The 26,520-nt window shown below is 39.6% G+C and overlaps 1 protein-coding gene across 5 annotated transcripts in view; it reads left to right on the plus strand.

The window, feature by feature from the left end:
- LOC108723551 (GATA-binding factor C) overlaps positions 1 to 26,520 on the plus strand; it is a 93,847-nt gene that overhangs the window by 66,004 nt on the left and 1,323 nt on the right. For 3 of the 5 annotated variants that reach the window (XM_018449384.1, XM_018449385.1, XM_018449386.1), the window contains exons 5-6: positions 10,625 to 10,759; positions 25,819 to 26,008. In XM_018449384.1, coding sequence (XP_018304886.1) covers positions 10,625 to 10,759; positions 25,819 to 26,008 — 325 coding nt within the window. The remainder of the gene's footprint in view (positions 1 to 10,624; positions 10,760 to 25,818; positions 26,009 to 26,520) is intronic. The other 2 variants (XM_018449389.1, XM_018449388.1) reach the window with 2 other exon arrangements.

The following is a 26,520-nucleotide window of genomic DNA, read 5'->3' on the forward strand; positions in this document are numbered from 1 at the left end:
ATAGCAACGAGCGAGCGAGCGCATAGATATTTCTGCGCCGTTAAATAAAGCGGCGACGGCGGCGGCGGGACGCCCGCCCGCGCTTTGTCGTGATAATCGTAACGATAGTATCGCCACGATGCGATAATACCGCGATAGAAATCTGAGACTCACTCGGTCCGGTGATTTATAATGTATCGCTCCTCTTATACTTGCGAAGCACGCGCTCTGGTAATTTACGGTCCGGTCATTTAACGAAAAGCTTGCGATTTAGTTGCGCGAAGAGAATGACGTGATCCAAAGGCGCTGGTCGTAATGAGATTAATAGGAAAAATTGTAAATTGTTTTGCCGTGCGTTGCATCACGCGCAATCGTGATATTTCTAAATTAATATTAACGTTCGTACGATGAACGTTATATGTCAAATATAATTTTTATCGATGGCGACATTGGCGAGCCGTTTATTTTAATAGCTCGGGGCAGCGTAATTATCCACCGAGACAACTCTACATTATAACTGCATAATAGCACACCAATTATAAAGTATTTTCCTCGATGAATACCGTCGATGCTCGTCGTGCCCGTCGCGAATGCAATATTGTTTTGCATGTCATATGGTATCTATGACGTAGAATTTTTCGTCGCTGGGTATCTTTGTCGCAGTACCGCAAATCCAATGTGTAGTAACTTCGATATATGTGTATGATTTCATTTTCCGTGTGAAAATAACACACTATCAATAATATAAGCAAAGAATAACATACTCTTTAAATTCTTTGGAGTGGAATCTCAGTCTAAAGAGTGAAAACTGAGCCAGTCTTAAAAAAAAGAGTTCAATTTTCAATCTTTAAGAGTAAGATTTCACTCTAAAAATTTTAGAGAGCACTATATGTTGCATACAAAATAAGATTTATACATTTAAACGTATAGTATAGTGTTATTGTTACACGGAAAATTAAATCACATACTCCCTAAATGAAGTGGAATCTCACTCTAAAGTGTGAAAAGTGAGCCAGTCTTGAAGAAGAGTGACTTAATTTTCAATCTTTAAGAGTGAGATTTCACTTTTCAGAATGAAATTCACTCTAAAAGCTTTAAAGGGTACATATATATGACACTTATTATTTATAATACTTATTTGGAGTGAATGATAATACTAATAATATATGAAAAGGATATCAAATAAGAAATAGATATCAAGCGAGATGCAAAGTATCTCTTTTGTAGAAAGATGCTTTCGAACGTGTCGCCCTATCGCGACACGGTGACCCGCGAGACAGTCCCAAATAACACGGGCGTACATTATTCGTGCTAGGGTGCTTATTAACCGGGACACCGACCACGTACGTGTACGTATATACGGTTGCACGCGTGTACGCACACCTAACACAGACTGTTTATCATATAGATTGGCTACCATACTTCGTAGTAGCAGTGCGGCGGTAATGGCTAGGCTCTCTCGTTCTCTCGTACCTCCCTCTTCTCCCTCCTTCTATCCACCTTGTCTCCTTTTGCTGCTGTATCGATACCGCGAGATCGAGTCGCGCGTTGCACTTCGTAGAATGCGTGCAACCTCCCAATCCACTGGCGTGGGACATGCCGAACACGCGTGACCTCGTTCCCCGACGCTGATTCGTTAATTATAAGGATTTCAGCGGATGATGAATCAGCAATGCTGTGTACTGAAATGAGACCTCTTTAAACTAATAATAATAATAATTGTGCCTCTGACAAATATACTTAGTCTTGCATGGAAAGAATGGTTTGGTTGAAGTACCTACAGATACAGATCTGAAAATAATTTTGTTTGGATCAATATAATTATGTAGGACACTTAAACTGTAGCTAGAATATTAAAACCTTTTACAGCATCAACGTTTAAACGTACACTGTCAAAAATTTCATGAAATTTAATATACTTTTAAGTTACACAATTTGAATTTAATTTCATGACATTACATTAAATTTAATGTATTTATAACTGAAAAGTATATTTGTGTACATGTACATGAAATTTAATGTATTTTTCGTGAAAATTTATGAAATTTAATGTACACGTTCATTACATTTAAGTAACTATTGTAAATTAATTTTCAATTAAATCATTCATTACTTTTAATTTCGTTCATAACCACGAGCTTCATTTACAAGTAAAGGAAGCTCGTGGTTACATTTCTAACAGTGTAGATAAATTTTTAAATACGTCAGCAAGACTGTTCTTTCCATATGTAAATGGCAGGACCCATCGGACACGTATTTCTCTTTGAAGTTCTTAAGTAGTTATATCATCAAAGTAAAAAGATAAAGTTTTACACCTTTATATATTGAACGCTTGTGAAATCATAAAATACAGGATTATATGCAATAAATGCAATTCTATTATATTCGACTGACAATCTGGCGATTAATTAGGTAATTATGCGAGTACGTTGCCGCTCGCGCGCGATAAAGTGGAATTAGATGGACTTAATGTATTCACACGACATGCATGGAGCGTACGACCTTACTTTCCACAATTCTCGGAACGTTGTAATATACGTTGCACGGTGTATCCTTGAGACTTCGATAAACGGATGATTTCGCGCGGAATATGTAATTGCGGGTGGAGAGTCGAAGAAAAATTAGAGAGACATCGGATACTTGGCGAGGCGAGAAGGTGCGCAATCGTTTAATGCGTTAACGTGAGAGTGCGTATGAACGACCTTACTTTCCACATTTCTCATTGGCGCCGTATTCTCGAGTCTCCAACAAAATGCAAAGAGTACTGACTTCGCGACAATTGCGTGTAAAGAAAGTTTTTTGAAACTGCAAGTGGCGCGATATATTTCCACGTGAACTGTTTCCCGAACTGCGTTTCTCTGTGCTCGCGAGATCGGCATTGTAACTTCACCCGCGTATTACCCGTTGAATTTCGAAGTCCGAGAACTCATCTGAATAATGGAAGATTGAGACTGTTGTCGAGGAAGTTAATAGGCTTAGTTGCAGTCATGGAAATATATCGATCCCTTGAAACTGGAACAACCACATCCTATTAGCTGGAGCTATTGTACGTCGACTTATAGTAATAATAGTTTTATCATAAATGTGACTTGTGTAATCTGTAACATAACGTTCTCCATGCTTCATTTATCATCGTTAAGTAATTTCTGCGAACGACCGGTGGAACAACTCGAGGTACCACTATCCGTGATGCACTTTTTGCACGGACCCGAGCATTGTTCGTACCCCACCCTAGATCACGACGTAGGAAGGGAGAGAGAGAGATAGAGAGAGAGAAAGATGAAGAGGAAAAACAGAGGAAGAACAGGGGTAAAGATATAAGTAAAGGGAAAGGGTAGCGATGTTGGAGAAGGAAAGGAAGGGTGGGAGGGGGAGAAGGGCTTGTGTGTGCACTGTGCACGCTGCTGTGCACCAAGAGCAGCCGGAACGCGAGCTAGTGTTAGGAATGTGGTACCACTACTTGTCACAGTCACAAGCGCACACGCCGCGCAGTACCATCGGTGCATTATATTATGCGCCTGCCGCGCACGCCGTTGCATATACAGACGCACAGCCGCGAACGCGCGAGCGAGTAGCGAGTATACACTGCGCGACGTACCGTATTTATTCGTATTACACACGCCGCCTCGGGGTGCGTGCTTCCTCCGAGAGAGCTTGAGATATCGCCACCGAGACGAAGACGACGGCTCTCTCGGCGTCCGCGACTTTCGGTCCACGTGCGCGAAAACGCTCCCCGAGAGAAAGAGAGCCACACCGCGATTCCGCAATCCTTCTCGAGCCGGTTCCACGTGGTCGACAAAATCGGTCGCGGTCGCGCGCGAATGCGTATAACAGAACTGTTTCTTTGCATCCGGGCGCGAGACCGTTTACGCGCCAAGATTGCAAAGTGGAATCCCCGGCGCAACTACTTTTCATATCGAGGAGTCGTTCCTCGTTGGGCAATTCGACGAGAGAGAAAGAAAGAATAAGAGGGAGGAAGACGGAGAAATTAACTTCCTTTGCTCTCTCTAAAACTTCTAGAGTGAATTGTCCTCGAAACTGTCACTCTGAAGAGTCTCACTCTTAAAGATTGAAAATTGGGTTACTCTTTTTCAAAACTAGCTCAATATTCACTCTTTAAAATAAGATTCCACTCCAAAGAATTTAAAGAGTGACGTTCTCTCTTTCTGTTTCTCTTTCTCTACATTCATCACTATCTAGCTTCCTATTACATATTCCGCCCTATCATTGGTAAACGTTGTTGCTGCTGCTGCTGCCGCACCGTACGAGTAATTTGTATCTCGAGAACAATGTTTGTAGCCGAGCGTGTATCGGTGCGCTCTGTCCGCCCGCTCCCTGCCGCTTCTAGTCACGATTTAGTCAAGGATACACGGAGATCGTTATCGAGGCTACGCTCGTAAAACGATAGTCTCTCTCTGGCGCGCAATGCGGACCTGCGCTCACGGAAAAGTGTCAGCCGATTTCGCCGCTGATCCCTTCAATGTAGATCTCTGACGTTCCCTTTCGTAACACGGAGCTCCTCGACTCTAACGATCCCGAAATGCCAAAACATCTTAGAGAAATCTATACCACGATTACACTTGGAGCAATCGATGGAACTTTAGTTGCCGCGATTCTAAACTAAAAAAAATTGTTTATCTCCGGAAACAATGAAGAATCCTCTTCTGAAGATCGCATAATTTCTAATATGAAAAGACCTACAGCGATTCACGTGATAGAACCGGTATGCTGATCGAAAACGATTTTTCAAAATTAATTGTCAGCATATTATCAATCGGTCATGACACGCGACATCGAAAGAGTAAGTAATTATCGTCGAAACGTCGAACAAATACAGACGCATGTAGACGAGCATTGATTTTGTTATTCCGAATGAAAATCAGCTTCTCAGAAGCAATTGAGCGACAAAGATATCGTTAAAATGTCATTAATCATTTAATAGCTAATTTAATTATTATTCATTTCATAAATAGCTCGGGAAAATGACTGTATTAAATATAAACCATTACCTATATATCTAGTCATTGATATAACAATTTAAAAAAAAACTAATTATTTTCTTACGATATCAACAGTGAGATTTTCTAGAATTAATTAATTGCTAGAAATTAAAGAAATTTTGTACGTCTTTATACGAGATTCTGTCTCAATTTAAACATTAAGATGAGAATTATCCCGTTCAATTGAAATATCGGTCGGAGTTCTTTTGGCGGTATCTTCATCTAGAGAGAAGTGCAAGCATTGCGTATGGTATTAGAATTATCGAGAATCTGATCATTAATCAGTATATCGAGCTAATTAATAATGTGTAATGGCCTGGTCGGCAGACAGAGATCGCGATCTCACGCAATCGTGTTGGTACTGATATCGGTAGCTATATTCTCCAGACAACCTTTTTTTTTTGTTTTTATCTTATACAGGATTAGCGCATTAAGGATATCACGATAAGCGACAGCATTTCTGTCGCTTCATCTCGTCGTAGTGTCACATTTTTTGTTTTTATCAAACATGTTTTTTACCAGATAACACGCGCGTAAAAAATAATTCCAAGACATCTTTTTTAAGACTATTAAAAGACGTCGTAAAGACGTTTTCAAGCCTTTTAAAAGGTCTGAAAATTATCTTTTATAAGATGTTTCTTGGATCGAGCTGTTTACATTATTGAATGCAATATTTATTGATTAGAATACATGATGTGGCCAATCTGAATGTAGCTTTTATTATCGGTTACATGATTACATCTTAAAAAATTGCAATATATCGTATAACGTATTATTAGCGATACATACATATTCATATGAATATAAATCTTTTAATTATTTTTAATTCATGTCTCAATGATTATATCTTAATGATGAGAAATGCATGTTTATCTCAAACTTAGTCATGAATGTATGATTGACCGTCGAATTAGCTGTCGGACCGAATGTCGAAGCCGATAATCCAGTTTTCAATTTCGAGAATGACGCGTTCCTCGAGTCGTCTTGCTCATTCCCTCGTTCGAAGAAGGCACGAAGACCGAGAGCAAATAAAAATACGATTCGTCGAGGGACAGAGAAAGAGAGAGATCTCTTTCCCACTCGAGACGTTGAGGCGAGTCGATGTACGCCGTTGGGGTGGCAACGAGGGGGTGAAACAAAACGAACGAGGGAAACATGAGGTCGAAGAAGGAGAAAGAAGATAAAAAAAAATAGAAGAGGAGCGAGGAAGAGAAAGACTGACGACTGTGGCTTCGAAGTTAGTGGGAAAGGAAGGAGGAGCGGGATGCAAGGGTAGCGGCTACGGGGAAAAGAAAGCAAGTGAAGGGAGATAAAATAGGAATAAAGGGACGAGAGAAACGTAGATCGCCGCGAACTTCAGAAATGTCATATCCGTCAGTGTCCGGAGCTCTGCCTTCTGGAGGCAACCGGTTCCAAACGTACCCGGCAGCGGATGATAAAGTATTGTCCGCGCTAGCGCGAGTCCTCGATACGCGCGGGGGCAATTACCGGGAGCTCGTCCTTCGCGGGATATACGTGTGAGTTAAATAAATTTCCCGTGGACGTAGACGCATCTCGTTCGCGAGGCTCCCGATTCGAGATCGACGTCGACGTTTCCGCTGGCGAGGATCGCGCGCGAAAGAGAGACTCCTGTCCTGCGAACGGCAGGGACAGGACTTACCGTGGAGAACGAGAATACTTTCAGGGATCTAATCGCCCAGCAATGCGTGCACGACCGTGCCGCCTGACCAGTCAGTCGCTCTCGCACGAAGGAACATTCGGATGCTCGACAACGAGCGGTCGAGCCAGCTGTATTTCGAGATCGTGTACAAGCACTAAGCAGAAATAATTCTGTGTCGTAACAAGCAATTTTCAGCTTAAAAATAAATTCAGTCAAGTTAAATATGTCTTGACTAGAAACTCTATAACAGTCTGGTGAGCGATTTTGTCAGAATCCTACGAGAGAGAAAGGTGTATAATTTTTTTCTGTGTATATATACTATCTCACTCTAACATATACTGTTTCACTTTATAACTTTAATTAAGATTATAGAGTGAGACAGTAAAAGTTAAAGTGAGAGAGAGTATATATGCCTTTCTCTCTCGTAGGATTTTGACAAAATCGCTCATGGCCAGATTCTGATTTAGGATCTCTACACTCTAAAAAATGTCGATGTAGATTTAACATACATCTGTAATGTGGATTTAATATTCTCTCTCTCTCATATATAATGCGATGTCTATATAATTTTCATATTAAATTAACACCAACATGGCGTGGATTTAACACCATGGGTGTGGATTTAACACCATGGGCGTGGATTTTAAATCCACATCATGTGGATGTTAATTTAACACAGTGAGAATTATATAGACATCGCATGGTGTTAAGTTCATCCCGCTATTTCTTAGAGTGTAGTCTTGACTGCTTGGAAAAATAAATTAAATACCGAAATCGTTTATATTCTGAATGCAATCTCGCTTTTGATGATTCCACTCGGAAGAAAGGGAGAGTTCATGAAAGCCGAGTTTCTCGTGTACGCCATGATACTTTGTGTTCCACCGTCGTCGAATTATTCTCCATTTGCTAATGATCCCCCGGACAGTCGGAACCCGCTCGTCTGGAAACTCGTCCTGCGTTCTCGTTTAATAACCATTAGCCGCGCGACGTGATGGCCGGTAGGTGCCGGTCGGCGATTTTCGGATTGTCCCAACTCCCCGCCCGAAGGGGCGAGGGTGTCAAAGATCTAGAGCAGATAGCGACGCGGCTATATTGATGAGGTGGCTCTCCGCGTATTGATTCCAGGGCGGAGGGCTTTCCCCGCAACGAGCGCACCCCGCGGGCCCCTTTTGCTACGCGCAAGGGTTGATAAGATCGGCCAGATAAGGCATGATTACACACCGCACCGTACCTACCTTCTCTCTCGTCCCTCCCCGAACCTCCTTCTCGTGCCTTCCGACCCTTGCGCTCCATTCTCGAGGTAAACAAGGGTCCGTTCTCGCGATGGACGTCGGGACAAAAATGGATCGAAGAACGATAGATTTTACTGAGACAGCATAAATTCATCATGCGTCAGAAATAGATGAGCAATTAAGAGGTAAAGAAATATGTATTAAACTTATATTAATTTAACAATCTTCATAGAAGGATAGTGGAGTTCCTCTTTGCGACATAATTGCGCTTGGCAGTTGCTGCTTATCTCTCGATCTTTGAAATTTTTTTTATGACGTGCACTACAATACATCAGGCACGCATCGACCACCCCGGAAACTGCAAACTCTCGATCACGCACTGATCCGCAAATTTGTCCCTAAACATCGATAGAACGCGAGACTGCGCTCGAAAGAGAGGTACTCGAAAAACATTACGAGAAAAAAATCGGAGACACTCGATTGGTACTGTCTCAGAGTTCATTGTGACGCAATGTACAGGGAAGGCGGGTCAAAGGAGAGCAGTTTTATGTCTTGCATAGGGGACACGCGTGCTATCCCTCTCGCTCAAAGAAATTTCAATAAGCTCGCTATTATGCGAACCGGCGGGCGGGAGGCTCCCCTGTATTTTGTGCTTTCGCCGACAATGACGCAGGTATAGTTTCGTTCGATGGTGCCCTGCCTTTCCGAGTGCCAGGGTGCAGTGTCATCTTGGGGGGGGTTAAGTGGTTTGTGAGTAGGGGGTGAACAAGGGGCGAAAGTGGAGGGTCAAAGGTGGGCGCCTTTCGTAAAAGAAACATCTTATGCGCGCCGTCACCGCCATTATCTTGGCACAGTGATCAATTTTGTTAAGTATTCATCTTATCAACTGTATGCTAAGTTTTAAACATACGATATACATACAATAAATAAAATATCATTAAATTTAATATTATTTTGTGTACGAGTACGAAATGTCAGTGCAAGATAAAAAGTAATTATAATTAAATACATAAAATTTATATAATAATTATTGCAATTATTATTATTAATGTATTAATTAATATAAGTTTCAAGTAATCGAGATACAATCCTTGACGGACAATTTATCATGTTGAACGCTTGGCAATAATGATTCAAAGACCGTAATCTCGAAAGAGCTAAATAATATCGTTCATTAATTTGTTTCGGTCAACGTCCATTGCGCGATGCACCAAAGTTTACCTGCAGCGCCGAGTTTTCGGTAACAGTATCATCCATTAACGGTTAAGTGGTTCAACAGGAAGAACCAGAGAAGGAGAGACGGGGGTATAGAAGAGTGAAAGGTAGAACGCGGATCGGGGAAGGATCGAAGAAGAAGGCATTTTATAATACGGATCCGGCGGGATACCTGCTCCCGTTCCCACTCTCTCGCGTTCGAGAGTGCATTCGCGCGCCGCCGGTTCGGGATGTGGGGAAATAAGCCGCGGTTAGTCCCCGAGGGATAAAACGGATCCCGCTCCTTTTCGTTAAGTGTTTGCCACTCGCATGCCGTCGAACGAGGGTATACAGGTGTACGCGGGACCGAGTTTTTGAGTTTCCCACTCCGTAAGAATGGGAGAGACGCTTTCCTACGATAAGCTTCTTGCTCTCCTCGCTATCGGTTCTCCTCTTTCTTTGGAGATACGTCGATTCGGCAGGCAGGCAGGCAGGCAGGCAGGCAGCCAGCCAGCCAGCCAGCCGGGAAAGATTTTGAAGGGTTGATGTGTCACGCTAACCCGCGTCAAGCTTGTGGCTTTTTGATTCCGCGCATAAGCCGATGGATCGAATGCGCTTCTGGCGTGGGAGTAGACGGACTCGAGCATGCTTGAAAAGAGTATTTCATTCCGTTGCGCGTCTTATAATCCTTTCTCGTATAGTGCGAGTCTAATCATGATTTCCATGCACCGCGTATTTCTTGAAACAATTTGTTCGAAGAGCAATTTAAAAGAATGATATATGTGCGTGATGTGAGATAAGAATGTCTTTGGTTTTCGGTATATTTATAAAAACTGATGTACGTATAATCTGACTTCTTCTTTTTTATAATTAGTAAGATGAAGATAAATCTAATTACTTAACGAATCTGCTATTTTAAATATTTAATTTAAATGGTAATTTTTCCTCGCCATTTTTCTTATAATGTTCTATCAATATTTGCATACGCTAGAGATAAATTAATTAATTAAGTGAAAAAATCCTTATCAATTGTGTGTGTCGATATATAAACAGATCTAACCCTGGCAAAAGAGATAAAAGAGCTCTATGCTTTTTAACACTTTATTGCTTAATATTTACATTGCATAAATATACTTAGAATTCACTTTGTGACATCACTTTGTGACGCTACAAAATGGTTTGTATGATCGCGCTCTAAATTATAATATTTATCTTACAACTTATCTGCAGCTGAAGAAAAAATTTGAAACGCAAACGCGTAATTGTATATGGTAGATAGTATGACAATTGAAGTTACGAAAAGTATCTTAATTGCTTGGGTTAGATCTAATAGGCTTTCTACAATAATTACTTAAGATTAAGTCTTAAGCCGTAAGAAATCGATCAACCATAATCGATTATTCTTCTCACATTCGGCTGTGGTGTGGTCAATTTCTTATGGCTAAAGACTTAAAGCTTAGGCAATGGCTTATTGTAGAAAGCCCATAACTGAGATGATCGCGCGTCCGAAATGCCAACATGACGGGTGTGATATCTGTGTCTTCTCTTTTCCAAAACTGTCGCTGCAGAGTGCGGCGAGACGGGCGGGCACCAGCTGCGCCAACTGCAAGACGGCGACCACGACCCTCTGGCGGAGGAATCAGGCCGGTGAGCCAGTCTGCAACGCTTGTGGGCTCTACTACAAGTTGCACAACGTGAGTAAAACTCATTAATTTATTACTCCTTGGTCACGATGTACGGCGATGCGCCGCGAAATCGGGGTACGACAGTTTCATAATACAATTGCCTTTTTGAAATAGAAGCTTCTTCTCGACACGTTGTTAAATGAAACTTATGGTCAGCAAATTTCACGTTGACTTTGCGGCACGCTTCGTGTGTAATTAGTCGATTAATTGCGACGGAGAAAGTTACTCTTTAGCGCACCGTTGGTAGTTTCGTATTAATTTACAATACTTATCGCGGACATCGCGGACAATCGCTTGTTAAACGGTACCATTTGTATATCTTACGTAATATAATCAAACGGATAATTTCAAGTCATTTTTCCTTATTACATTTGATTGATAAATCAAAGCGTTTTATTATAAGCACTGCAGTTAACCATCAGTACTTTATCTTACGAATCTGAAATATCATATAAACGATTCGCGCAGAATAATGTGAGGGAAATCTTTGTATTTTCTTCATTACAATAGGTAGTGTTGCTTACACTCATTGTCAGTATCTTCGCTCTCTTTCTCTTTAATGCCCGAATATATATTTATTTCGTTTTAAGTGCAAAAATTTTGGTGGATTTCAAGCAACACGAATAAGCCTAATGTTATTCCCATCGGAAGTAACCACGCGGGTGGCCGTTTGCAAACACACAAACTCACACACACGAATAGTTCCCTCGAGACAATGAAAGCAGCGCCGCGGAGGGGAAATACCGGTGTTGTACCAACAATTAGGATGCTTTCTGGTTTGCCGGACGTGGTCCTTACACACGTACATAGGCCGTCTGGAAGGGGTGGAGCGTGCTCAACGGCGTGTGACACCGGAAGCGCCGGAAGCGAGTGCCGTGGCGACGAAGGGGAGGGGGACGCGATAAACGTAATCGAGACGGAAGGGGGAGACCTAGAGCGGGGAGAGTATCGCTATTTTTCCTTTTCCTTTTCATTGAAGACGATATTTCAAATCCGCGATGCACGACGTTATACGTTGGCTCTCTTTCTCTCTTATTGCCGGTGGACTTCCGCAAGACGGAAATCTCAAAGATGACCGAGAGCGTGTAGGCGACGGCCTTAATAGACGAGACACGCGTCGCGACGGTTTCTAGCCGAGGAATTTCACCAAGTTAACGAGTTCACGAGATAAAACGCACGCGCCATTTCTCGCATACCGTTGTTTTTTTTTTTTTTTCGGGTAAATGCGATATCTGATTTTTCAAGCTACAATATTTGCAAAGAAATGCATATGCGGTTTCTACGTCTTTGGATTTATCGATAATTTGTTACAATAAAAAAATTTCGTTTTAGACAATACAACCGCTCCTTCATTTACATATTCCGATATTTTCGAGGATTTTCCCTTGCATAATTAGAAACAGATTTCGTAAATGCGAAGATTTTTAAAAAATAATTTTTGCCGGTTCAAAACCTTCAGATTTATTTCATATTACTTTTATAATTTTTTATATTTCTGTATACATTTTGTACGATACTTGTTACTTTGAGATTGTATAAATGTACGAGGAATTTAATGGTAAATTTTCATATTTTTTGCGCACTTATTGTGATGTCTTAAGTATTATTACAGCGTTATCATAAATTTCTCGTCCTAAAATTCCGTAACTTTTTCTTGATTTCTAAACAAAATTTCAATAATATGACTTTCAATAATATATTTCAAAATTTTTTGTATTTTCATCCCGATTTGGAAACTGTTAAATATTTTGTTGAAAGATTAATATAGCAATGTAAATTACTATTAATGTTACTAACACTACTTGCATTTTTAATTGTTAAGTTGATAGCGTTCTCCAAAACTGTGTAGATGTGATGTTATACGCATATTAAACTTTTCTAAAGCCAGAATTTTTATTTTTTAGAAAGTTTTGCAAAATTCCCTTACTTTTCCCTGATCTTTTTCAATTTCCCTGATTTCTCTGATTTTCAGTTTTGTGGCAATCCCGTATTGTTTGCTCCTTATTTATAAAGATCTCGCTTATTAAAAGAAATTTTCTTTCTGTAAATCAATTGACTCATAAAGATACGCGATTATTATTAATGTAATAATTAATGGTCGTCTTAGGCATTATCGCGACGAGATTAAGCGCACGATAACGGGAGGATGCGAGTAGATGGAAGGAAAAAAGAAGCTGCGTAAATTCGGACGGGCGATTTGCTCGGCGATGGACCAGTACAGTGCATCGCCTTGTTTCCGCGTCACGGCGGCGGGGGACTGGGAAGACAGAAAGCCCCACTGTGACGGGGGCAAACGTGACGAATGTCCGTGGCGCGGTGAGGTCTGCTCGCGCAGAGAAATCGCGAGCCAATTAGCGCACGCTGCAAATGCGAATCCTCTTTCACCCGGATCCCCCCGACGGCGCGGAGCACGCTCTCCGGGGCCCTCTTTTCCTCGGCCTTATCGCGATTAGCTTAGAAGAGATTGCGCCGACTGGAAATCAAGATACGTAGCAGCCAGACACGCTGCCACGGATACGCCCCTAACACGCGGAAAGAAGACAGGAGGGTAGGACGGGGGGAGAGAATCGTCAGCCCCGTTTCTTGCGCCTCTTCGAGGACGACTACGGATTTCTATACTTGTCCTGACATCCGTTGCCCGATGCGCAAGAAAGTGAAAACTAGTGCGCCATCGAATTTCAGAAATAGAAACACATTCGTGCAGCCGTTCATGATTACAGCCTGTCATTACGTGCGCGCGTGTTTCACACGTTTGATGCAGGTAGGCTTGAAGATTAAAAACACAAACGGAAATGCTAAATGAAACGGGTGAAAGCGCGATGAATTATCGCGCTTATATAGTTATAATTTAATAGGTATTATTTACAGGTACACATGCATTTTTTATGTAAGAGAGAAATACGCACTTTGTGAACATATGTATTTATTATTTGCGTTGCGAGATTCTATCTTTCATTTTCGTTCAGATTGCTAATAAACATTAGCGTATAGATACAGATTTTTATACAACGTCTACATTTATATTAATTTTCGTAAATGCTAAGATTTGTAAAAAGTGATTTTTATCGATCCAATAAATCATCAGGTTTCATAATTACCATTTTTACTGTATACATTTGCTGTGTTACATTTTATACGGTACTTGTTACATCGAAACCGTATTAATGTATGAGGAATTTAATGGCAAGCTTCCGGCATCCCGAATGCATGCCTGCGGGAAAGGGAGCGATCGTAAGGCGAACGCAGCGCGTTTACTTCGCGGAAATGAGAAGTCTCTTTGCTGAGCGCAGCGACCGATTTCAATCGGGTCCCTTCCCACGACCAACACTCCGATTGTTCCGCACTTCGGAAGAAACATTTGCCGTTTCCCGAATACGCCCGCTTCCGCTTCCTCCATGACGATATCTTTGGAGATCCTTGGGGAGGAAAAGAGAAATAAAATTTAGAAAGAGCAAAATAGATAGAGAAAGGAGAGAGAGAGAGAGAGATTGCATAGGGAGAAGCCGTAATGGATACTTAATACCCCGAGAATTTTCCTTGTAGCGGATAGGACGCGACACGAAGTTTTTCAAAAGCGAGAGGACCGACAAAAGGGCCCGCCATTACACGGCGAATCGAGCCGATGCGATGCGCGCAGGGCGCAATGAAACGCTTTCTTTCGATGAGAAGTGGAGGCAAAAGGTCGTCCCTCGGCCACCGTCGAAGCTAAGCGACGCTTGTCGCCGTGGCGTCGGTCGCGTCGTTTTGCCTGATCCCCAGAATGAAAAGCCGGACCGCGGTAAACGAAGTATCGAATTGCTATTGTCATCAAGCCTCTCGATATCTATTGTCAATTTCTCTACCGTGGAATCTAATTCCTCTCGTCTCTTCTTCTCTTCCTTTCTTCTGTTTCTAACTCGAAATGACCGAGTCGTACTGTCTCCCTGCGAAGCACAGCTTCTCCGTATTTTTTTTATCAGTCGTTAAAAACATCATATACGGAGAATTGAAAATAATTATATGGAAAATTGAGTCCTGATGAAGTGAGTTAGCTTCATATAACGTAATAGTTAGTAAATACTATTATAATAGTTCTCATATATATTATGTAGTAGTAATAATAATGTAGTGAACAAAGGATGTCAGACACAAGGCTTAATAATAGTTTTCTCTCGATCTATAGTACAGTAAATATATACTGTGTGAACACGAGTTTTACATCTTCGATATGCCATCAAAAACTATCCATTACTGATCCTTGTATCTATGACATCTTTTGTTCACTACGTAAGCTACATTATAAGTGAAAACTAACTCTCTCATTTACTCCAATTTTATATAATAGGATCATATTATGCATTTATTGTGAAAAAATAAAAGAACTTTTTTGTAATCGATGCCGTTCTAATAGTTGATCCATAATAATAAACCTAAATAATAAATATTAACCCAGTAGCACACATGTTGATTTTATATACATTTCTTAAACATTTGTAGAACATTAGATACGTTTAAGAAACGTATATAAAACGTATATGAATCAATAGGTGCTACCTGGGATATATTTATGTGAAACATATCGAAGAAGAGGGAAGGGAAAAAACTTGAAGGCGATTATACCTACGACAGGATTCTACAAGTTTTCTGATTTTTTATTCCCCATGGCATTCGTACAACACTCGCGCGGATTCCTCACGCGTCAATCGAGCATACACCCGTACTTGCGTGTAATTCGTGACACACACGCACGCAGATAGCCATGGCCCGAGTGGTTGGAATAGGTGACTGTCTCCGTTGACGTTAAGCCGACACATTACAGTCTTAGCGCCGGGGCCCCGTAGTCCGAATCTTTTCTTCTTCCACGACTCGAAGATGCGAGGGAAGAAATGGAGGCCCAAGCGAAGAGACGGCTCTCGAAATAGTTGATGCTGACGCACTTTCGACAATCGGAACGCGTACACGCGGCGATTCGATGGTCTCTCAAGATGATTCCGAAAGTCTTTCGTGTTAATCGATTGTTGAGAATCGAGTGAAAATTCTCTTGAGAACAATTAAAAATAAATGTTTTGATATTTATTAAGATAATTACTAAGAAAAATTATTAAGATAATTTTCTGTACGAAGAAGAATTATTACGTAAAGCAGCTTCTAGACGATCAATATTATTGCACAATATTATTGATCGTCTGGAAACTATTGAGCCTCTAGACTATTTGTCTTAAATTGTTTAAAGGGGGCATCAATAATATTGTACAAAATAACTGTACAATAATATTGAGCGTTGAGATGCCATTTAAGAACTTTATATAATACTTATTGTTAGAAATTTTGCAGCAATTTTTTTCATTAGAATTCCACCGTTAATATTGAACTGCATCAAACGAATCCTGATTAATTAGTAAATTATTTCGGAATTATTGTTAATTGCCAACCATTAACGTTCAGTTATCAGCTCAATCACGGAGATTTTTATCGAAAGATATTATCGTGAAAGTTGTTTCCGGAGTTTCGCCTTCGATAGGGAAGACCGCGACGAATCAATCATTTCAGTGGCAGACATATATTTCTCTTCTCGTCTCTCGTACTTGTGCCGTCTCTCACGCCGTGAATTATCTTTCTCTCTCTCTCTCTCTCTCTCTCTCTCTCTCTCATTCTCCTCTTTTCTCCGACTTCTCTTGCGAGATCTCCGACAGGTCGTGGCGGGGGTGAAAGAAGGTGGAGAAGGGACGGGATTGGGTAGAGAACGACAGATCTGGCGTCGTTAAGATAGAGCAGACCGATAGCGCTCCATGGCTAAACTCAAACACGCACACGCGACTCGGCTCTTCGCTTGAAAATACATGGATTATTCGTGCCCAAACACCAAGCTACCGGGTGCTCGGAATATGGTAATCGTCGCCCGAAACCAGCCTCACGCGAGGCATGGCTATGCGGGGTCAGCAAGGTCACGCTCGACTTTTGTAGCTATAGATGGAATTCTCCATTTATGATTTTTAAGGTAGGCCACGCGAAAAATAAAATTTCGTTATATTGCCAAACGTACAAAAGCTATTAACCTTTAAACTGCCGGGAAAGCCACTTTTGTGGCTCTTGAGTGTGGGTTAAATTACCATTTTTGGTGGCATTTTAAATACTAATTGTATTAAACATATATATATGTGTATGTTGCTCAAAATATATAAAAATATATAAGTATTGAAAAAATACAAAAAAAGTAAAAAATATAAAAAAGTAAAAAAATTATAAAACAAGAAAAAAGTAAAAAAATACAAAAAATAAATTTGAGAACAAAAAAAAGAAAAGTCAAAAAGCAGCTATAAATTTTTTACGTCTATGTCGTTAGCTCTGGGTAATGCTAAATAAAGGAAAGTTCTCTGCATGAGTCTATACGTTTATATCCATTTATGTTGCCAATATTACGTTTAGGGTTCGAGATTTCCTAAAGCTATGCTCAGAATTGGAATCAGCGATACCAAGAACCCTGAAATACACTATTTTTAAGAAAATAAAAAGTTTTTTTATTTGATCGTACGTTTCCTGCCGGGAAAGTCACTTTTATAGCTCTGCACAAATCTCGATATTCTTCGCCATAGGTATATTATTTATATAAAAAAAATTTCGAGGAAAAAAAATCACTATTTTAACGAAAAAATACCGGCAGTCTAAAGGTTAAAGAAGGGATTAAGTAAGAGAAAATCTGAAGATTTTCCGGTATCAAAAAAGATATCACTTCTACTGCTCTGCTTCCCAAATAACACGCAGTGTTACAGTGCCATCAAATTGATATAAAATCAATGAAACTTTCATCAAGTCTCACAATCAGTCAAGATGACGTCATCTTAACTTTATCGCAACAATTGAGTATTACACTAGATCTTTAAATAATTCAATGTGAATTATATATACACTATATATATACATGCATATATACCATAATTGTAGTCATTCAAACTGAGTATTACTCGAGTTGGCTATATTTTGCGGATAGAGAAAAATGTTCGAAAGGAATAATCTATTGGTTGAAACAAAAGTTCGTAGCGCTACTTTATTTGTATCATGTGAATCATGTCAACATTATTTTAAAAAATTTTGACCGTTCAACAGAGAAAAGTTTCAGCTTTAAGAATCTGTAAAACAAATCTTATAGGAACGTTTAAAAAATAAAACGATTTGTAGAGAAAATTTTAAACTTTCACTTTAGAATTTTTTGGGATGCGTAACAGATATACAAAATGAGAAGAAAAATTTCTATTGTATTTTATCCTCTTCTCGTAGTTTTCTATATGTAAAAATTACCACTCACAAAAGACATGTACATATAATGACTTTTTGAAAGTAGAAATTTTAAGCTTCAAAACCTTTTTTAAATTTAGATTAATTTTGTTCATTTTTATACCCCGTACATACCGAGTAATTTCTAAGAAAATAATCAAATTATCTATAATCTGAAGATTCTTTACGCTCGGTGAAGCGTTATTCATTGAGATTTGGGCTCGATAGAATAATCACTTGACAAAAGCATCTAGCTTTGCGATTAAATCTGTAAGAGGAAGTCTCCGATGTAAACGTCTTTTGTGGCTATTTTCGTGTCAATGATGGTAAACAAAGGTACCAGATGCTGATCCGGGACTGATTAATTCCACAAGGTTATTCGATAAAAATTCAGACCCTCCGACAAAGTAGCGCGGGACTTGTTTTCAATAACAAAGTTAGCTGTAATCCAAGATGCCGCTAGCATGGTCATCACGCGGAAGGACCTCCTGGTCAGGGGAATGGACCCGGGTCCCTTGGCCTTTCGTGCGTGCGCCACACCGAAGCCCGGCCTGAATCCAAGGCGCCGAACTTCTAGTATTACACGAACTGCACGGATTAGTCCGCGACAAACAACGTGTCGACGTGTTTTGGCCAGGGCGTGCTTTCAGTTTCCGAGAAAGGCGGAACGATGGGAATTCGCATCGATGCCTCAGCAACATTGTTGCCCAATCACGCTTGTAAATCTCGCAATTTCTTTGTTCGGCAAAGTATGAGACCTAACGAGCAATCTGTTTCTTCTCTTCGACAGTTACTGTTAAATTCATCATGTTAAATTATACCCAATTTAAGTTACTTCTTTTAAATCATTTTTATGGTCGTCACTGTTTCTATTCAATATGTTCTTAATTTAACTAAGACAATAGAGTTAAACAATTTAGCAAATAAAATGTATTAAATTTGACTCAAATTTAGTTTATTTACTAAATGCATACGTTAAGATGTGTTCACTTTAAAACTAACTTAAAAAACACTAACTACAGGAATGGATTAATTTACATTTTCATACATTAAAAATAACAAAATGTCAGGGTTGCTACAAAAAATGAATTTTAAAATTTCCTGATTTTTCCAGGTTTTCCAGGTAAAAATGGGAAATTTCCATGACCAATACAAAATATGTAAAAATTTTAACATTTAGAATCAAGGACTATAAAAAAGCTAGCTTATATGATTAAAAACGCAAAAGAAATTTAGTAGCATAATAAAATTTTGGAGATAAATTCAAGTCAATAAAAAATAAATTAGTATTGGAAAAAAGAATGCAATTATGACGAAAGAGAGCAATCAAATAAAATTACTGAATAAAATATAAATTTTAATTATTTTTTTTTAATCGTTTAAAGTTGAGTTTTGAACGTATTTGACTATAAATATTAGATATAATATTTAAAAAGTTATAAAAATTGTTCGGAATAGAAGCAGTTTAAGGGAATTGTGAGCAAAATTCCAGTCTCTTTTATATTTTCCTCTGACTTTTCTCGGTTTTCCGTGACCAATTTCAATTTCCCTGATTTTTCCCAGTTTTCCAGGTCTGTGGTAACCCTGAATGTTATTTAACTTAAAGGATTGGATTTCTATGCTTTGATCTAACAAAGAAAAGCGATAGACACGGACACTAATGGCAAAGGCATGGGGCTTTTAATGTTATCAATATTTCCAAATACACAAGTTTTTATTTTTCGCAATCGTCATACTTGTTACAGTCGCGCATCCGGTAATGAAATTATCATCGAATTCCTGTCAATCGACTTATGTTGGGACGAGACACGCGGTATGTCTTATACGAGGGATCGCTGCAAGCATATCAAGTGGCATCGAACGGACTTCGACGTAATTCGGACTTCTGCGTAATTCGATTTTACAACTTCCTCGAGAATCGGCTCTTTTATCGACCCGGAGACTCAATGTCTTCGTGGAGTTACACCTTCTGATGTGTGTCGCGACTGCAAAATGTAGAATTAGCATAATAATTTGATAGTAAACTATTTACTTTCTAAAAGAAAAATTTTTATATGCAAAATTTATATTTCGTAACCGTAATTAAATTTAATTTGTAATTTAATTATTTTATTGTGTATCCATAGAATTACACTGAGATACGAAGAACATGAATACAATTGTTGAAACATTAGCAATGCTGTTGCTATAAAGCCTTCCAGAAACGAATCAGAATGGTGATTGACGTTACAATGAAACAATACATTACGCATAACTAGAATACAATGTGAATATTTATACACTTAGACTTAGATATTAATGAAGTTTCACATACACGCGAGAAATGTATGAAGGTTAAAAATATAAAATGATGAAAGGGATCAAAACAATATAAGAAGTAGAATGCAATGTTCGATGCAGATTGAGCAACAGCTAAACAAGAGCACATAAATTCACCACGTAAATTCGTATTTGGATTCATTTGTTTAAATTGAATCTGATTTAATTCGGAATAATTATCATGGCTAAATTCATCATCAAAATGTAAGATGTCTTGAATGGGGAAAGATGAAAGGGTTCCTATTTAAACACTGCAACGTTTTTTTTTTCTTATTTTGCCGAGGTAAGTCGGTCGAGGTAAGGTCTCGTCTTGAGGCATAACGATCCTTCTGTCCCGAGCTTTTTTTTTCAAGACAACTGGAGGGAGACAGAGCAGAGCAGTCCTAAAATTATTTCTCTTATCGGTCAATCACAGTGTCAGAGAGATATATATATATTTTTTCTATCCTCTATACCACACATTCGCGCAAGTATACACCGCACGCGTGTAACGGCGACCGACGAGATCGAGATCCATATCGGAAAAGACAAGGTGCCTCTGTTCTACGTGAGGATTCTCTGGTCGTCCTCTAGTCATCCTCTTCTTCACCTTCGCAGATATGAGCTGTGAAGTAAGTATAGGTCTTCGTCCTGTTTCATTGCCTTCTCGTTCTCTTAATAAGCAACAATGGAAATTCCTCTTCGCCGCGTTTATGTTATATGAGAAGATTAAACCTTTGTATTCGCCGTGTTGGATGCGTCGTTATCTAGCTTTAATTACGCGACTTTGTCGCGGAAAAATCGTAAATTACTTGTCGGATTCATCTCCGTGTCTACGTCGACGAACTAAATAAACGACGTGAGATCTTCGATCTTTATGAAGTTCATAAATATTCTCAGCTTATAATTCTGTTAAGATTGATAGCGAGTTATATGGCTTCATCAACGTCAGTTAGCGTTATGATTATCTGCCATCAAACAGGCGCTGCGAAACAGCTATAATTATTGCTCCGGACTCGGCATTATTATTCATGCTATTGTCATACACCGTGAAAGGCTGCTCGTCGCCGTGCATCGCGCACTTGAAATTCGCTGCGCCGAGCATTTTAAGGCACGTCGAAAGTGGACCGTTCACGAGTGCATGGAGCGAAGGCGATTTCTGCAGTGCGAGAATGTAATCACGATACCCCGGTATCGATCGGATAAAAAGATCCGACCATGGTCGTGTCGCTTTTCTGGTGACTAGATTTTTCATTCATTTGACTCCATCCTGGTTTTGCGATGCAATTTCGTATGCGATTCGTGTGCAGTTGCATCGTGTGCGATCACATCAATCTGCATACGAATTCTCGGTCTTTCCTCCACCTCGTCCATCCTTCCCCCGTCTACTCCCATCTTATCTCTTCCTTTATTTTTCGTCTTTTTTCTCCCTCCTTTTTTTTCCTTTTCTTTCCGCGTCCAACCTTTTCCGCCGGTTGGGTACGTTTCTCCTTTATTTCCCTTTCTCTCCTCGTCTCTTTTGTTTGCACCTCGCACTTTCGGACACCCGCGAACTCCCACGAACCTCCGGTGGTTCCTATTAAATCCGTCGGTATTGTATTCAAATTGGTTTGAGCTTTCGCGTCCTACCTCTACGTCCGCTCGTCTTTACCGCGTCGCTCTCTCAATCGTTCATCTGGTCGCTTTGTCGCTCATTAAAGGATCCATTAACGGTAGTTAGTATTTCATACAACCTTAACGTAACGTAACGAAACAACGTAGCAAGCACAAAATGTCATAATTTCTCATATCTAATCTTAAATACATAAGTAGATGATTGAAAGATACGCGAGTTAGTACATGGAGTGTTCAGAACATCACTAAAAAATTTTAATTTTATACTTATATTTTTAACTAATATATTAAGTTATAGTTTTTAACATATTTATTAGTTATATCAATATAAGATAGGAATGTAAAAATAATGAACTCTAAGATTTCCGGATATCTGCGCTTATACTTTTTATTTTCTTTTTTCAAAGAAAGGTTTTGAAAAAAACGACTTGGAGTATTGTAACCATTTCACCTACTCATATATTTAAATGTTAATATACTCTAAATAACAAGAATTATAGTTTGGAAAACATATTTCTCTTTTTCAACTATTTGCAAAGCGAAACATATACTTGATAACCACCAGAATCGGGGTAATGGAAAATAATTTTAATACTTATCTCGTGACGAACCGTGAGATTTTATCATAGCGCTTCAAGTCTAATTATCGCCTAATTTTTTCATGCGTGCGTCGGTACTTCGACTACGTCGGTCAACGCTGGATAAAAAAAATTGCGGTTCGCAAAGAGCCGCCGCACGTTTCATCCTAAGAGAGGAAGAGTGACCGTTAATTCGACAAATTCGGCCAATTGCGTAATTCCGAAAAGAGAGTCGTTGACCGTCTGGACGCCGCGCCGGGTGGTGCAAAAGACGAGTAAAAAAAAGTCGCGCGTCGCGAGGGCTGCGGGCGGTCAAACTCGCAAGAGGGAGGTAAGAGAGGAGGATGATGCGCCTCCACACGCGTACGCACTCACACCACCTTCTTCGCGTCCAGAGCGCAATACCGGGAACCTTTTCCCCCAAGTTAGCAGTTGTGTCACGTCGCGGCGACTACAAAGCACCGCGATTCCTCCCTGCCTTCTCCTTCTCCCCCCCTCCATCTTCAGCCCAACCCGATGCAATACACAACACTTGCATACCATACTTATTTCGTACTTAAGCACCGCACGGAGCGTGTGTGCATCTCTGCACGCACACGAGCGTACATTTCGTGTATACAGGGTGATCTGATAATTAAGTTCTCCTTCGAGCTGACATTCGTTTCTTTCTTTCGCGAAGCGTATTTTTCTTCTACGAGGTATTTATCGTCAGATCGACTGAATTCGAGATACGCGATATACAAGTTAAACTTTCGTTTGATTGTATGACTCAAGTATCTTATTAATATCCCGAGTCCATAATCGGAGTTTGATTTTATTTATTTATTTTTTGTTTTGTTTTGCTGCCACTTCCACTTTACTTCATAGTAATTTCTTCATATTTCAGATAATCGCATTCATAGGGATCGTAATGATTGAATTTTGTCATTCTTTCAATTTTTTTTGTGACTGTGGTTGACAGGTAATAATTTTCCTTGATCACCCCTTACATAAATAGATACAATGCAGGTTGTCTTCTTTCGTGAATGCGTGCGTGCCGCACGAATACGCTTTCATGCCGATGAATGATGCATCGCGGACAATGCGCGCCTGCGTTAGCATCGGTGTGTAAATAATGGATTAATTAATAAAAGTGCATGAAGCGGCGCACGCCCGCACCGGACTTCCTTCTCCTTTTTTTTATACTCTATAATAGTTATTATATCTTTTAGAAGATAATTTTCATGTCATATACATGGGGCAGATGCAACCCGCACCTCCGAAGCTGTTTTGCTGCATTTTCGCGTTAGTAAATAAAATGTAGCTCGCCTCATGCTCATCACTTTTCCTTGAGATTACATTATCGCAAATCGACGTTTTTGTCGCAATAACGCAATGATTTTATTTGCTAATGGCTGCTCTTAATCCTCCAAAGCTGATGGTGAGTCTATTCGATCTATTTCGTTCATTTATAAATCTCATTGTGTAAAAAATGTTAAATATTTCAATATTCTTTATGTTACATCTGCAGATTGGATTATTTTTTATTAAAATTATTTATTAAAATATACTTAGTATCCATTCTTTTTCATACAATTATTTTGGCTCTTTGAAATTAGTGTTTTTTAACCGTTGATTACAGCAACGCAATGGGTTATTTGGACTCGAAGCGAAAATTTTTAGACGATTGTAGACTCCGTACGATTAGTATAAAATTCTAAATTGTAAATAAAAAAAAAACTTTGAATCCCCTCCTCTATTAATCGCCGTAAGGCGGAGATTTACTTGCATTCTTTACTTCAAACAGGATGCTTTATAACTTAGGTGTAGTTTTCATAGCTATATACATAAGGATTAACATAAATTAAATGAATCTTACAGACTCAGCGTCAGTAGACGTGTTACAGATTTTGGCGTTAGCTCCGGAGAGTTAAGTCGAGTTTGAGGATCGTCCGCGGACGCCACGCATCGTGTCACGCCGAGTGCCATCCCGTTCGCTCGACCGTTTATTTTTAACAGGCGTACTTATTATCGTTAGTTTCGATCGAAATGAGAAGCCGATGACCTCCTACGCTTCCTTCTTCGTCTCAACGAGAAACAATACCGCGATGCTTCTTCGTGCGAATGCGCGGACAAGGCGTGGTCGCGCGAGATGCACAACGGTGACGTAGCGTCTTGCTCGCGAATTGCTCTCGAGGACTGTCGATTCGTTAATTGCACCGGCTTCCAGAGACTACCAGGAATCTGAGGGATTCCTTAATTGCGCGCTCTCGTCTGGTAAACCGACGAGATTACGTCAGTGATGTGCGCCGCGCTCGATTCCCCGTCGCGACGTCTCGTCTCGCTTCCAGAATCAATTCCGAGATAGCGGACGAAACTTGTATTGTCGATAATAATACCTACATCCTTCGGATAATAAGAGAAAGCAATTTAATCGGACGGTCTTTTCTCAAATCTAGTATTGTAAATTAAATTAAATCGCACGAATAGATAAAACGTGCTGACTGACAGAGGCTGACTTTTGACAGGCGAGAAGAAGCAATGAGAATCGATTTAATACGATGGTATGGGAATCCGAATGGAACGTTGCACTGAAGAAAAATCGTAGATTGAAGTTTAGAATAAAGAAGGGTATTCCCCGACGCTCTGCCGTCGAACATGCAACACGCGATGATTTACGATCCTGTGTACGGAGCGCATTGCCGAGCATCACCGCGCAATCGAAAGAAGAAAACGCATCGCGCGTTGCACTCCAATGAATAACATCTTCCGACGATCGCGATATTTCCTTTTTATTTCTCTCTCTCTCTCTCTCTCTTTCCCGTTACGACACCGCATTGTGTTCGCGTTGGTAATTTTACCAACGGTCCTTCCTTGGTTGATTTTTCATATCCTTCATTACATGTAATTCTTTTATTCTCTTTATTAAAACTATCTCACGGAAATGTCGCGACAACGTAATTATGTTATGTATCATTTTAAATTCTTCGAAATTCAGTGCAATAATAATATCTTAATTTCTTTGAGTTAATTTCAATTAATGATCTCTCTTTGTCGATATATAATTGTGATAGTAGGCTTGTTCTTTTTGACTGAACTTTTGCACTAGTTCAGCTTTCTTCCTTTTTTCTCCAGGAGGAAAGAAGAGGAAGAAAGATGAACTGGTGCAAAAGTTCAGCCAAAAAGAACAGACCTCATAAATTATCGTGAATTCACCAGACATCACCGCTTTATCTAATAACGTAGTAATCGCGATTTCAGCCATACTTATGAGTCGTGCTGACAAATCACGTTTTCTACGTAGTATAAATTCTAAACTTAGCGAACTGTTGTCTACGACTGTTGCAGGTGAACCGGCCGCTGACGATGAAGAAGGAAGGTATCCAAACGAGAAACAGGAAGCTCTCGTCGAAAAGCAAGAAGAAAAAGGCTGGCGGTTGCCTAGGTCTCGGTGGTGTCATGGGCGACATGATCAAGGCCAGTGGACACCTTGATCTCGACAACAAGCCCTTCCATTCAGGATTCGGATCGCCAATGGGTAAGTCGAATTCTTGAGCTTATAAAGATTTTTCTATTTCAAATTTAATAATTTCAAAGATTTCGAAAAGTCGTGTTTTATATATATGTATATTATAACATCAAAGACAGAAAGATTATCCTCTACACTTAACTCGGGAATAGTCATCTGAGGTATCTTACATCTCAGCGGCGAATAAATATTATAAATTGTTATAAAATATTTTTTCTATGAATATTGTTTAACATATTTTTTCTTGTTTAATTATTCTGTATGAATCTTTAAATTCACTTCCATCGAAAATCTGCAATAAAAACGTTAATTAAAATCTTTATTTTTTAGAAATACTGTCATAATAAGCTGTTTAACCCGTTTATTCCGTTTAATTAGTTTCCGTTTATTTGGTTTCTACTTACTTTTTCAGAAAATTATAGTATATTAAATTTATATCTATAATATTCTTAAATACTAATAAATTGCAAAACAGTTAACACAAAACAATACAAAAAATGTATTGTTAATAATAATGATTT

This window comes from Mycetomoellerius zeteki, unplaced genomic scaffold, assembly GCF_001594055.1.
Source record: "Mycetomoellerius zeteki isolate Tzet28-1 unplaced genomic scaffold, Tzet1.0 scaffold244, whole genome shotgun sequence".
Lineage (NCBI taxonomy): Eukaryota > Metazoa > Arthropoda > Insecta > Hymenoptera > Formicidae > Mycetomoellerius > Mycetomoellerius zeteki.